Raw genomic sequence first — 14,054 nt, forward strand, 5'->3', positions numbered from 1 at the left:
TCCATAGGTGCAATGACGTCAACATAATACATAGGATATTGAAATAAATAAAACATCAGAAGGTCTAGAACTAAACCGAAGTGCCAAAGTCAATAAATAAGTAAAAACATAAATAAATATCCATTATTGAATAGAGGGGTTGCGTCTGCTGGGCTGCTAGAAGAAGTGATGTGTCCTGCCTCTGTGGATCCTAAATCTGCATAAAGAGCAAGGGGTCAAGAAGGAGTAGATTTAATTATGTATTTAATGATTTAGCAATTAAATAATAATCTACAGTAGCATATATAACAGATAATCTGTGTTTTCTTGATTGTTATAACAGTTGTACATTACTAGACTAAATCAGACAGCTGTGTAAGCGTGTGTGTTTATGTGCATACCATCATGTCATTTTTCAGAGGATTTTCCTTTTCATTGCTTGGGTTAAAGAAAGCAGCCTGGAATCGACGCTGGGTTTTATAGCTGCAAAAACAAAACAAAGAAAACGCTAGAAATGAGAACTATGATGTCAGATATCAGCCGTAGCGTTTATACAAATGGAATAAGCTTTTCAAGTGTTCGTTTCGGTTCCTTACATCATGCATGACTGTGTTTTCTATGCTTTTCTATCATTTCCACATCCCTTTTTAGTGTTTGCATTGTGTTGTGTGTCACAAGTTGTGGACGTACTGCACACAGATGGTGAGAAGCAGGGCAGAGCAGCTGATGATGGACAGCATGACAGCGATGACCAGCAGAGTGGTGTGGGCGTAGGCCTCTTCCCCAGCGTCCACCTCCTTATGCTCCGTCTTCATCAGCTGGATAGCACAGCGCTTCCCTTCATACCCTGTCAGACAGCTGTCCGGTAATAATAAAGACAATCAACTTTTAACCATTCAAGTGGAAGCATTCAGTGGTGATCATCACCTTCCAAATACAACAATGCTCACACCACACTTTTTTAGCCATTTAATGCACCACACTTGCAACACTGACAATGTCTCTGTAGTCTACATTCTGTCATTCATGCATACACACGCTTACATATTGAAATGTAGTACTTTGTCAGGATTTTACTCACATGCACAGTGGTTCCCTCAGATCCTCCAAGAACTTGCACTGGCCATGTATACAGAAGTCTCTGTGTGTGGTGAGACACAGGTCCTCTATGGTGGTGTGTGAGCTGGAGTGCGTGTACTGTCTTTGGGCCGGTGTGTGGGCTTGGCCCGTAACTTTCCTGTTTTTCTTTTTGTCCTTCCCTTTTCTCCGATTCCGCCCTCTCCCACTTCCGGCATCTCCCATCTCCCCTGATTTACTGAGCTGCGGAACTGGAAGATCACACAGGCGTCGGATAGATAAGATACATTATTGAGATATCCGTGTTCCCTCAAAGTGAGGAACACACTGCATCAAAGAGAAATGTATAAAAGAGAAAGATGATGGTGTAACAAAGCTATAGACCCTTTCAACAATAAAAACAAAAACAATGCTTGAACGTTCTATTTGGGCCCCAATCTACTTCCTCTGCATTAAGATAACATATGGAATGTTCAAAAGGAAGTCTTGTGGGGCCAACTATGATGCTGATAATGGAACTCTCTTGAAAGGGTCCATATGTTGACACAAACATATGGGACACGTGTCCACTTGAGGTACCATACTTGTGTGCTGCACTTGAGTTAAGATATCAATGTAACATGTAAATGTGACATATGACCCATATTGTTGCTAGATCATGATATGTTTCTAGGAATTGGTGTGATTGGCGGCCTTGGAGTTTGGGGAGAAACTGTACCTTTCATCATCTCAACCTCCTCCGGCCTCTCCTTCTCAAGGTCCTCATATTCACTGGAGGTCTGGAGGTCACCGGATGCTCCCAGCAGAGAGTCATGGGCACTGAAGCTCACTGCCACACCCACTGACCCCACCAAAGTACACAGTGCTAGATTAGAGAAGAATACATATGAAGTAAGACCACATCATAATAGCAGGTAATGTGGTCAACCACACTCCCAGTCTACAGCATATCCAGTACATCCGGCCAATTGAACAAAGGTGACAGTTGCACCCTGGACACCCAGATGCATCCTTCAAATGAAAGCAATCACACAGTGCTGTTTATCCCATCTCAAACACACGTGTATTCACACTCACACAAATAAGGTGAAAAACAACTCCCACACGGAAAACCCTCAAAAACCACTCAAGACATCCAGACAGCCGCACCCTGACAAACTAGTCTGCTTTGGAACTCTGGCATCATTCATTCATAAACACACTCAATCCCACAGCCCGCTCAGTGCCCTCAGACATCCTTTAATCTTCCACAATCTTGCTTAATCTCATTTTACAAAAGACTAGAAACATATCGTTGTAACGTGCCTTTTATTTAGTTTGGCCAATTGAACCATGGACGTTGTAAGGCAAGCCTTGTGTGCGTTAGTCGCTTTGTTACTAGTAGTAGTAGCAGCCCAGGGTTGACCCAAGCCATACACGTTTACGCACAACCTCATTCAAGCCCTAGATAGCACACACCTTAACCTCACAGTGGCTTTAATGTTTGCCTCCCAGATGAAAGAATCCTGTTTACACATCCGCTTGGCCCCTAACCTCTAATCTGTCCCAAGTGCCAATCCATGCTCAGATATCAACACACACATCTCCATCATGAGGCCATTATGGTGTTAGAAACAAGTCCAAACCCATCAGAGATGTGTATGAGGTTATAGACACACATGCACACAAAAACACATACACAAACAGCTGTCCAAGTTATCACACTGTACCATAGGAACACAAATACAGATAGTTATATCCCCTGAGGCATTAACACTACACATGCAAACATGAACAACACAACTATATGAACACACTCACCTAAACACAACAGGCAGGAGAAAATCAGAGGTTTCATGTCCAGCTAGAGAGAAGAAATGCCTATGTTGTGTATGTGTTGAACTGCACAGGCTCCAACTGTGTACTCCTCACTCAGGGAGGAGCTTTTATAGGTGAGGTCTCTTCATGGAGAGGTACGTGCCAGTGTGTGAGCGTGCGTGCGTGCGTGTGTGTGTGTTCTATATGAATAACTGGGGTTTAATCATTAATGTCTTTGTATTTAAACGGGTACTTTCATTGTGCTCCTTTTTTCTGGCCATTAATGCGTCACTTGTGTTTCCACTGACTCAATATTAACAAGAGTATTTACACAATAATACACACACTAAAAGCACGCACACACATACACACATTTATACTGACTGAGAAGGTGGTGCCTGTGACAACAGATCAGGACACCAATTTCATTGTTATACACACAAGTACACATACTTAACTTCAGAAGATCAATATTGGAGCTGCCCTCTATTAACTTGCTCAACTCGCTAACTTGCAGAGTTTATGTTTATGTATTGTGATCTATGCCTTACTTTTGTAGTAAATAAATATACTGTATAGTAAAATGTAGTAAATATTTGCAAGTCACAAGGAGTCAGCAAATGTATTCAGAGGAGTAGGGATTGATGGACACCAAGGGGTTCAGTCAGATGTGCATTATTATAGTTATCTAAACTTTGGAATATACATTTCAGTAACTGACCTAACAGTAGACCTTCTCATTCAACCAATATGCTTCTTTCACCAGCCTTTTCATCTCTCAGGGGTCTCCCCTGTTCCTTCACCCCCAAGAGCTTTCTCTTCTGTTGACCTCTCATCCTTTCCCCTTGTTCTTCAACGGATTCCTCCATGAAGGCCGTAGGATGGCTTAACAACTCAATTATTTTAGACACCACCAGTTCTCATGAAATGCAGACAGAAAACAATGAGTTAGTACCAGACTAACTTTTCGAAAGACTCCTCAAATATTTAAAGATCCTTTCCTCTGACTATATCCTTTGTGTTTTTGTCATCCAGCTGTGTGTTTATTATGAAAGATTGGTTGGTATGGAGAATCTGTGTAATGGGAGCAATTCCAGGGCCGCATGCCAGCTTGTGTGAACAGAAAACAGTAAATATGGGTGTAGTTACATGTGCTTGTCACCACATGCTGTTGAAAGTGTTGTGTGTGTGTGTGTGTGTGTGGGGGGGGGGTCCTCAAGGCTATAATATTGATGTAATGTCTGGACATCAGGAATGAACACTTAGATAAGAAAACAACTGACTCACTCACTGGCCCAGGTACAAGCATATGCACATGCACACTTGTCTCCCTTTTTAGTAACAGGATATGTGTGTGGTTATGTGTGTGTGTGTGTATTCATTAGCATCCATACAGTCAGTAATGAGTTCACCATGCACCATTAAGCATAGAGGCGTAGGGGAGGCAAAGGAACATTTAGGCTATCTGTTTATATGTATTATTGTTTTCGTGTATGCTTCAAATATTATCTTTCATTTCATGAGATATGAAATAATAGTGAACTTAAATGAAGATAGAAATGTGGCATGGGAAAGTTTGGGCAACCTGCTGAACCAGAATTAAATATGCTCTCTCTGGCAGATATCCTAATTTGCAAATGTTTTCTTGTTGCTAGTCTTAATTAACAGCTTTATTACATTACAAAAAAAAAAAAAAAAAAAACAATATCAATGGTCTATAATGAGCTATAATGACACAGTACACAACACTATTAAAATGGATACTAACCACCAAACATAATGAATATGCACCTTAACGGACAAGAGCACTTCCCTCCCTCATAATGCATCACCTCACCGGGTTAAACATCCAATGGCCCTGAGGCAGCTGATGGTGAAGCTGTTTTAGGTTGAGGCAGAAATCAGTCTTCTTTCTTGTAAAGAGCAGTAATGAAACATTTTGCTTCTCTAGCAGCAGTGATGTTGTAAAGAAAATAAGCTGAAGCACACTCAGGTGAAGTGATGACTGCTTCCCTGTTGCTCATTTGTCCATCACCGTATAAGGCCCATCCAAACAATTTAATTGGCCTGAACGCATGTACACCGAGCATATAGACTTCTCAATGGAGCGGCATCAGACCAGATTTCCTGACCTCAAGTTTTGTGGGTTGGGTAAATTCGGTCTGGATATTAGGATAGACTTTGACTACCAGCATGCCAGGAAAATTATACTATTATGCCGATACCGGAGTATATAACGGAGTGACTTGCTCAGGATACCTCTGCTGTGTATGATGTGAAATATGTCCATTAATAACTGCAATGCAATGTCATACCTTCATAGGCATAAATGTTAAATACCCAAAAATTTAAATACCCCCCGAATATACTGTGATATATTGCATGTGGGCACTTAGATAGATAGATAGATAGATAGATACTTTATTGATCCCCAGGGGAAATTCAAGGATGATCTTAATGGGATTTATACCAGATAAAGATACATATTTGTTCTTTCTTTTAATGAAAAATAGTGGAAATAACAATTAAATACTGAGAGTCTCAGTATTTAATTGTTTGCCATCACTGAGCATAATACTAAGTTATTTCCACTATTTTCATGCTTTATCATCAGTAAATTCTCCCTGATCTACATTCCAGACTTCTGGAAAAAATGTCCAAAATGGTGCATCATGAAGAATAAAATTCATATTATGGAGCTTCATAGTCAAAGGTTTTATTTAATTAAAAGAAAGAACAAATATGTATCTTTATCTGGTATAAATCACATCAAGTGCCCACATAGTCATTTGGGGGTCCAAATATGGGGTTCCAAGAGTCACCTCTGCCGGAGAGGGTTTTTGGACCCCCATAAAAACCCCACCAGTGGTACCATACCCTTCAAATTAATTTTGGCAAGAGCAAGGTTCCCACATATAACAAATAATCCTGTTTAGAATAAATATGATCATTAATTGTGGTGCTAGGGCCACCCAAAAAGTGAAAAATCACACATGCTTTTTAGGACTTTGGTGACCCCCCTTTCACCCAAACAGTAAGGAATGTTGATTCTGCCTCCAGAATTGTGTAGTACAGGCTACAATACCAGCCTTCTACCACTATTAGTACAGAAGTTATCGGCTTCCAAAACACACTGACAAAGGCCATCAGGCCGAAACATTTGTTAATTAACCCCTGTGCTAAAATGGATTAAAAAAGCAAGAAAAGATTTTTGGAGTGTGACCATTTGTTATTTTCTGAGTTCCCTGGATTATGCACCCACAAAGAAACAAGAGAACAATCGGGAGAGCGCAGTGTTTGCAAAAAAAAGGACTTCCAAAAATGCCAAAAAATTAAATGTGAAATTCCAATGTGTCAAATGGACGCCACTGGCAAACCATTTGAGATATTGACCTGAAACTTCAGATTCCCTCGTTTGGTAACATAAGGCATATTTTCACAGCTTTTCAGCAAAATCTGAGAGGTACCATGTACATGATACTGCGATATTGCCTGTTTTCACATGGAATGACCCTGATGTAGTTTTTCATGTACCCATTTTCCAGAGGTGGAAAGTAACGAAATACATTTACTCACGTTACTGTATTGAGTAGTTTTTGTGTGTATTTTGTATTTTTTAAGTAGTTTATAAAATCGGTATTTTAAATTTTACTTGATTACATTTTGAGTGAAGTATTGTGCCTGCTACATCAAAAATCCCATCCGTTACTTGAGTAAAAAAAAAAAGTTAAGACTGACGAAAACGGAAAGGGAGAGAAAAAAAATCGCGCCCTAAACCACAAGCCTAGTGATAATGATCAGTGTGTAGCCTACAACAGGACGTGAATCAAGCTGGCGCCATGCAGTCTTTCTGAAAGTGATGGAGCTGGATCACGAGATGCATCAGATTAGCCTAACCTATGAAAGTGTATTTTCCACTATTCCAATCGGTTTGTCTCAGTTCATTTTAGCACTAATGATTGCGGAGATATTTAAGCAAACACCATGGGATTTCGTGTTTTGACGTTTGTGCTCACCTTTCTTTGGAAAGAAGTTTATTAGCAGTTGTTGTTTCCCCTCATTTTGATGTCTCTCTTTTTTCTGTTTTGGCCTTTGTTTTTAGTAACCTGACTTGGCTTTCTTGGAGAAAAGACATTGCACCAACAACAAAACAATTAGCGGTCCACTACTAGCGATGCTCAACTAAATAAACAAAAGATAGACTACCTTATGAATCGTGCAGGCGGACTAAACCATTTAGCTCTTTAGCAAGGGAGAGTGAGAGTGACCTTACACAGTTTTCACTATGTTTTGTATACAAAATCCTGTCAGTCAAACTTTACATTTCGTCTGACATTCATTTTGACATTTAATTTGGAAGTTAAAATATTCAGGTAAAAATAAATATATGGTGGAAATAAGTATTGAACGCTTAATTTTTTTCAGTAACTAGCCTAAACTTCCAGTGAGTCTATTCGAAATTTTCACCACACATTATATTAACACACATATAAAAATCCAAACATAAGAGTTTTATGTATTAAAGTGGAATGACACAGGAAAAAGTATTCGTGCCTACTGAAATTTCTTCAATACTTTGTGGAAAAGCCTTTGTTTGTAAAGGCAGCTTCAAGACATTTCCTATATGACAAAACTTATTAGTGATTTTGGCCCATTGTTCTAAACAGATTCCAGGGTCCCTCTTGTGAATCCTGATCTTTAGTTACTTCCAGAACTATTTAATTGAATTGGCTGCCTTCAAGTCTTTCTGAGCTTTCTCCCAGTGGTTCCTGTGCATGGCAGGTTGATGATGCAGTGATGTTTCTTCCACTTGCAGATAATGGCTCCCATGCTGCTTACTGGAAGATTCTGATGTTTTGAAATGCATTTGTAACCAGTTTCATTGATATGTTTTGCAACAATAAGGTTGCAAAGGTCTTGGGAGAGCTTTTGCTTTTATCCATCATGAAATGTTTCTTGTGTGACACCTTGGTAATGAAAAACCTAGCCCATTAATATTTAGGCTACTAACCAAGCTTTTATTAATTTGCACAGATAGAAAGGATAACTACTCTCTATACAGATTCCAGCTCGTTCCTTCCCTTTCCTTGCCTTAGTGCTTTTTCTTAGCGTGTTCAATACTTTCCCCCTTTGTTATTCCACTTCATTACATGACTCTACTTATGGAGTTGTTTGGATTTTTTTTGTGTGGATTACCTGAGTTATTACTAATGCCTGGTGAAAATGTTGTGCCCCCCCTGTATTCCACTTTTTACGGCCCTCTCCTCCATTGGGGCCCTATACTTCCCACTTTCCCCAGTCACGACGCCCTTTAATCTGCTGAACCTTCTGCTCGTTTCCAAATATAAAAAAAACTCTCTGCAACTCAATATTGGCCTGCCTGCCTCAGCTGCCTGTGAGGGGCTTTTCAGTTGTGCTGGATAATGGTTCACTGCAAAGCGACCCAAGGATGAGTGCAACTAACTTTGAAAATCAACTACTGCGGCCCTCGGCGGCCATATTGCAACACTTATCGTGCATCTATTTCAGCAGAAATGCGTGAGCGTAAGGCTTCACCAATCTTGCTCCAGCAGCGAGATCACAACAGATTATTGGCACGATGTCTTCACAGCACACCACATGATTGGCTCAATGTATTTTACAACACACCACATGATTGGCTCAATGTCACATGTCGACGTTTTGCCGCGGAAGGGTTGTGATATGTGTAGACATATGATGTGTAGACAACTGCCATATTGGCGTTTGGCCCCATACATTACTATGACCCCATACATTACTATGGAGGATTTTTTGAGTGCTGTATCTCCTCATTAGAAAGTCTTTGGTAAAACTGGTTGTTCTGGTACCCACCCCCCAAAAAAAAAAAAAAGTAACTAAGTAACTTTTTTACTTAAAGTACATTTTTAAATTAACTACTTTTACTTTTACTTGAGTACATTTTCAGATCGGTATTTGAACTTGTACTTGAGTAATATTTCATCAAAGTATTGGTACTTTTACTTGAGTACAATATTTTCATACTTTTTCCACCTCTGCCATTTTCATTCTACAACTGGTGGATGTTGCTCACACATCAGTGTCCATCCTGGCCCCAGGTGTCTGATGCCAGTGAATGAACCTTTCCTTTATCTCATCCTATGATGAGATCACCATTTGGGAGATGAAGGTGACCCCACATTCACTGGTCACATTGGCTGCCATGAATCTTATGTGCCCAGGACATATAATTTCAAAATTGTCAAAAGGTGCAAAATGAATACATTTGTAGCTCATGTGTGATTGGTCATATGTCACATCTGTATCTGTGACCTCTGTATCTATCTGTACACTGGAATGCACAGTGGTGCTAGAAGTTTTGTGAACAGTGGATCCCTTATAGATTTCTGAAAATCTGCATAAATATGACCTACAATGTGATCAGAAATGGATAAAGAGAGACCAATGGAATCTTTATTAACTTTATTAATGTGAACATACAGTATTTTCATTTACTGGCCATATGGGCCTCTCCTTCCAATAAATGTTGTGAATCCCATCAGCAACAATTACTCACATTCTTAATAAACATTCCATTGGCTTCTCTTTATCAATTCTGGTGACAGATGAAGGGCTGATCGCATTTGTTGTCATATTTATTTCCTAAATTTCTGAGGCTTTCACAAACTTTCAAGCACCACTGTAGCCTATGTGTCCAACAATAGAAGAATAGTCTAATCAAAGTCAATGTCAATGACATTGTCTATGGTGTGTTATCTGTAAACCTTTAGAATAAGTGTACAAACCAAGAAAGAGAAGGCTTTAGCAAAGTCCTTTTAGGCAAGTCCCTCCACTCGGCAGCCATATTACAACGCATTTTGGGCACTTATCAGGAATCTATTTCGAACTGAACTGCGCGTGCGCAAGGCTTCACGACACCAACCTTGCTCCAGCTCCAAGATCACAACACATGATTGGCACGATGTATTCACAACATACCACATGATCGGCATGATGTATTCACATGTCAAGTTTTGGTGGCGGAAGGGGGGGAATATGTGTAGACGACTGCCATGTTTGCATTACAAACTAACCCCATACATTTCTATGGGAGATTCTTTGAGTGCTGTGTCTCCTCATTAGAAAGTCACTGGCTTTAGTTTACTTAGGCATATCCTTATAAAAATAACTGCAGTTATGGGACAACAAATGGGCATATAATTAATACCTTCCTCTAACTGGATTTTGGACTTACTAACCAACAGACCTCAGTCTGTTGATAACCACACCTCCTCGACCATTACCCTGAGCACCTGCATACCACAGAGATGTGTGCTGAGCCCTCTCCTTTACTCCCTCTTCACCTACGACTGCACTTCTGTACATGGCTCTAACACCATTGTCAAGTTTGCAGATGACACTACGGTGATTTGTCTCATCAGCAACACCGATGAGACGGCCTACAGGGAGGAGGTCCAGCACCTAACATCGTGGTGCACTGACAACAACCTGCCTCTCAACACCAAGAAGAGCTCATTGTGGACTTCAGCAAGTCTAAAGCTAGCACACACACCCCCATTCTCATTAACGGGAGTGAGGTGGAGTGTGTCACCAGCTTCAAGTTTCTGGGTGTCCACATCTCTGAGGACCTCTCTTGGACCCTCAACATCTCTACCCTGATCAAGAAGGCTCACCAGCATCTCTTTTTCCTGAGGAAGATCTCTTCTTCCTCCTCAGATCCTGGTGAACTTCTACGCTGCACCATCGAGAGCATCCTCACCAACTACTGTCACAGTTTGGTATGGCAACTGCTCTGCCTCCGACCGGAAAGTACTTCAGAGGGTGGTGAAAACTAGCCAACGCATCACCGGTTCCTCACTCCCCTCCATCCAGACCATCCAGGGCAAGCGATGCTTCTGTAAGGCGTGCAGCACCATCAAAGACTGTCACCCCAAACACAGACTGTTCACCCCACTCCCCTCTGGAAGGCGTGGAGGTCTCTCCACACCCGAACCAGCTGGTTCAGAGGAAGCTTCTTCCCTGCGGCTGTCACCCCACTGATCTCTAGCTCTGCATCCTGGTGACAACCAACCAACCAACAGTGGTCTTTCTTATGATATATTATGTTAATATACTGCATATATCTATATTATTCTTACTAATCTTATAAGGTTACTGTTATACACTGCACATATTTATATTTAATTTATATTATTGTAAACCAACTGTATTCTACTGTCTACACTGCACAATATTAAAACCAACTTTACTCTACTGTCTACACTACACAATATTAAAACTACATTTTTGATACTCAGATAACTGCACTTTTGACACTCGAAGTAATGTTTAAGTCATACTATGGGCCAGGACCTAAAAAATTACATATCGGTATCACCTGAGGTGGCAAAATCTACCAATGATTTTTGTAATCCTCCATGCCTGAGGGACATTATTTGGTATGATAACCCTCTCTAAGTGGTAGCTTAGTTGTATTTTTCCTAGGTTTTATACCTGCACACAGTAAATTATACAATACAAGCCTATGTACAGATATGGGTGCCTCAAAGTCTGGAGGAAGGTGGGACATGTCTTAATCCATGTTATATCACATCTAGATGACATAAGCTTGTATAAAATATAAAATTTAGATGGATGATTTAGTTTTTCATTAATGATGCAGGCTAAATTAAATAAAATCATAAACATAACACAAACAATCAAGAATTTCTCAGAATTATGAACAGGCAAGATGGAGGTGGGGTTGTATAAAATTAATTTTACATGTGAAATCTATGAACTAATCATGTTTTGGTACTTGTTGTCTAGCAGATACCAGTGAGAATTGAGTGTGGATAATGCAATTTAGTGAGACAGTTAGAATCATATAGGCCTTTCAGCGTGATTTCTTTTTGTGGAAAAAATGTGCTGGACTGGGCGGCGGTCATATTTTGTACCGCTCTGAGGTACATCTAGTTTCAGCTGCTCTCAGTAGTGTGTTCCATGACTTTATGTTCATACAGTAGGTGCCACAAGGTTTATCATCTGAACAATGAATTAAACACTCCCCCTGAATACCACTACTTCCTTCTGCCATGCTTCTCTATTCTGGGATGTACAACAATTTGAAAGCAACAGAGATATATCAGGAATGACGTGCTAAAATTAGGCCTTTTCCTACTCAGCAACAGTGTGTGACTGTGTGTGTGTGTGAGAGGGAGAGACAGAGGGAATATATGAAGTGTGTGTGTGTGTGAGTGAGAGAGAGAGTGTAAGAGAGAGAGTGTGAGAGAGTGTGTGTGTATGTGAGGGAGAGAGCATGTTTGTGTATGTGAAGTATGTGTGTGTGTATGTGAGGAAGAGAGTACAGTGGCTTGAGCTGTGGCTTGACTGTGCATCATCAGTATTCTGCCACTCTCATCAGTATTCTAGCCTACCAACTGAAACTGCTCGCTCACACATGGGCTACATCTCTGTATATTATTATGACCGCCGCGCAGCGAAGCGGTTTAGTCAGATTTTTTTCTTTTTTTTTTCTTTTTCGCATGTCCAAATTTCCGTCAAGGATTCCCGGGACACTGTAAGACCGGGGTACACGAAACTCGGTGGGCATGTAACCCCACATGGATAGCATGGAACCTCCTGTTTTCGTTTTGATCTGTAGCCCCCACGCTGGACTGGACCCCCCGAAAGGAGGGTAGGGCAGACACAGTTTTCTGTGAATATCTCGAGAACCGTAGGGTTTAGGAGGACCATTTTTTTTTGTATGTTGATCTCAAAGGGCCATGTCAACCCATTCCATAACCACTCATTTCATGTATAGCGCCACCTAGTTAAACACAAAAAGTGAAAATGAGGTGTTGTAATCGCAGGTATCTGTGACCTAACATATTCAAAACTGCACGAAATTGGAAGTGTAGGATCATTATGACACCCTCTGAATGCACGCCAAGTTTCATGAAATTCCGTTCATGGGGGGCCACACAATAAATTAATTTATGCTACTATACACCAACTGGCCTGTAGGTGGCCGGAGACAGTTTTCTGTGAATATCTCGAGAACCGTAGGGCCTATGAGGTCCACCTTTTTTTTGTATGTTGGTCTTAAGGGGGCATGTCAACCTATCCCATTACCACTTATTTCATGTATAGCGCCACCTAGTTAAAAATTAAAAAGCAAAACATTAGGTGTTTTCATCACAATATCTCTGGCTGACATGGTCAAAACTGCACGAAATTTAAAGTGTAGGATCATTATGACACCCTCCGAATGCATGCCAAGTTTCGTGGACTTTCGTTCATGGGGGGCCTTACAATAAAATAATTTATGTGTACATTTAGTGACCGTACACCATGTAACCCCACATGGATAGCATGGAACCATCGCTTTTCGTTTTGATCTGTAGCCCCCCCCGCTGGACTGGACCCCCCGAAAGGAGGGTAGGGCAGACACAGTTTTCTGTGAATATCTTGAGAACTGTAGGGCCTAGGATGACCAATTTTTTGCGTATGTTTGCCTCCAGGGGTCATGTAAACCCATTCCATATGCACACATGTGCATAAACAGATACACACGCACACACAAACATTCACAATAATCCTACGTATGACACATACTCATGACACATATATACACATGCATGCACATGCACACACACAGGCACATAAACAGGCAAACTCACAAGCACATGCATATGCACGCACACACACCCACCCACACACCCACACACACATAAACATAAACATGTACATGCACACAATTCAAGAATTTCTCAGAATTATGAACAGGCAAGAGGGGGGTGGGGTTGTATAAAATGTATATTACATGTGAAATCTATGAACTAATCATGTTTTGGTACTTGTTGTCTAGCAGATACCAATGAGAATTGAGTGTGCATAATGCAATTCAGTGAGACAGTTCATCATTTATGCCTTTCAGCGTGACTTATTTTTGTGGAAAACATGTGCTGGACTGGGCGGCGGTCATATTTTGTACCACTCTGCGGTACATCTAGTTTAAGTAAGAATAAGTATATGTACTCTTTTGATCCTGTGAGGGAAATTTGGTCTCTGCATTTATCCCAATCTGTGAATTAGTGAAACACACTCAGCACACAGTGAAGTGAAGCACACACTAATCCCGGCGCAGTGAGCTGCCTGCAACAACAGCGGCGCTCGGGGAGCAGTGAGGGGTTAGGTGCCTTGCTCAAGGGCACTTCAGC

General features: G+C 40.8%; 1 protein-coding gene across 2 annotated transcripts; it reads right to left on the reverse strand.

Annotated features, from left to right (window-relative positions):
• Window positions 1-4: 4 nt before the first annotated feature.
• areg (amphiregulin) lies at window positions 5-2,967 on the reverse strand. 2 transcript variants are annotated; one of them, XM_048244118.1, is made up of 6 exons: window positions 2,857-2,967; window positions 1,775-1,897; window positions 1,061-1,307; window positions 670-837; window positions 381-462; window positions 5-196 (listed from the first exon to the last, which is right to left on the reverse strand). In XM_048244118.1, the coding sequence occupies exons 1-6, from the start codon at window positions 2,891-2,893 to the stop codon at window positions 191-193; spliced, it is 663 nt and encodes a 220-aa protein (XP_048100075.1). In that variant the 5' UTR covers window positions 2,894-2,967; the 3' UTR covers window positions 5-190. The 2 variants fall into 2 exon arrangements, with proteins under 2 accessions (XP_048100075.1, XP_048100073.1); XM_048244116.1 differs by having other exon boundaries at window positions 1,775-1,921.
• Window positions 2,968-14,054: the final 11,087 nt, after the last annotated feature.

Source organism: Alosa alosa, chromosome 5 (genome assembly GCF_017589495.1).
Source record: "Alosa alosa isolate M-15738 ecotype Scorff River chromosome 5, AALO_Geno_1.1, whole genome shotgun sequence".
NCBI classification, from domain to species: Eukaryota; Metazoa; Chordata; class Actinopteri; order Clupeiformes; family Clupeidae; genus Alosa; species Alosa alosa.

Bases quoted from the DNA above. Each gene is read 5' to 3' on its own strand.
- areg (XM_048244116.1), bottom strand. From the start codon at position 2,893: ATGAAACCTCTGATTTTCTCCTGCCTGTTGTGTTTAG. The intron at 1,308-1,774 runs GTACAGTTTCTC...GTGATCTTCCAG, and splicing joins GGAGGTTGAGATGATGAAAG to TTCCGCAGCTCAGTAAATCA. The intron at 838-1,060 runs GTGAGTAAAATC...ATTACCGGACAG, and splicing joins CTGAGGGAACCACTGTGCAT to CTGTCTGACAGGGTATGAAG.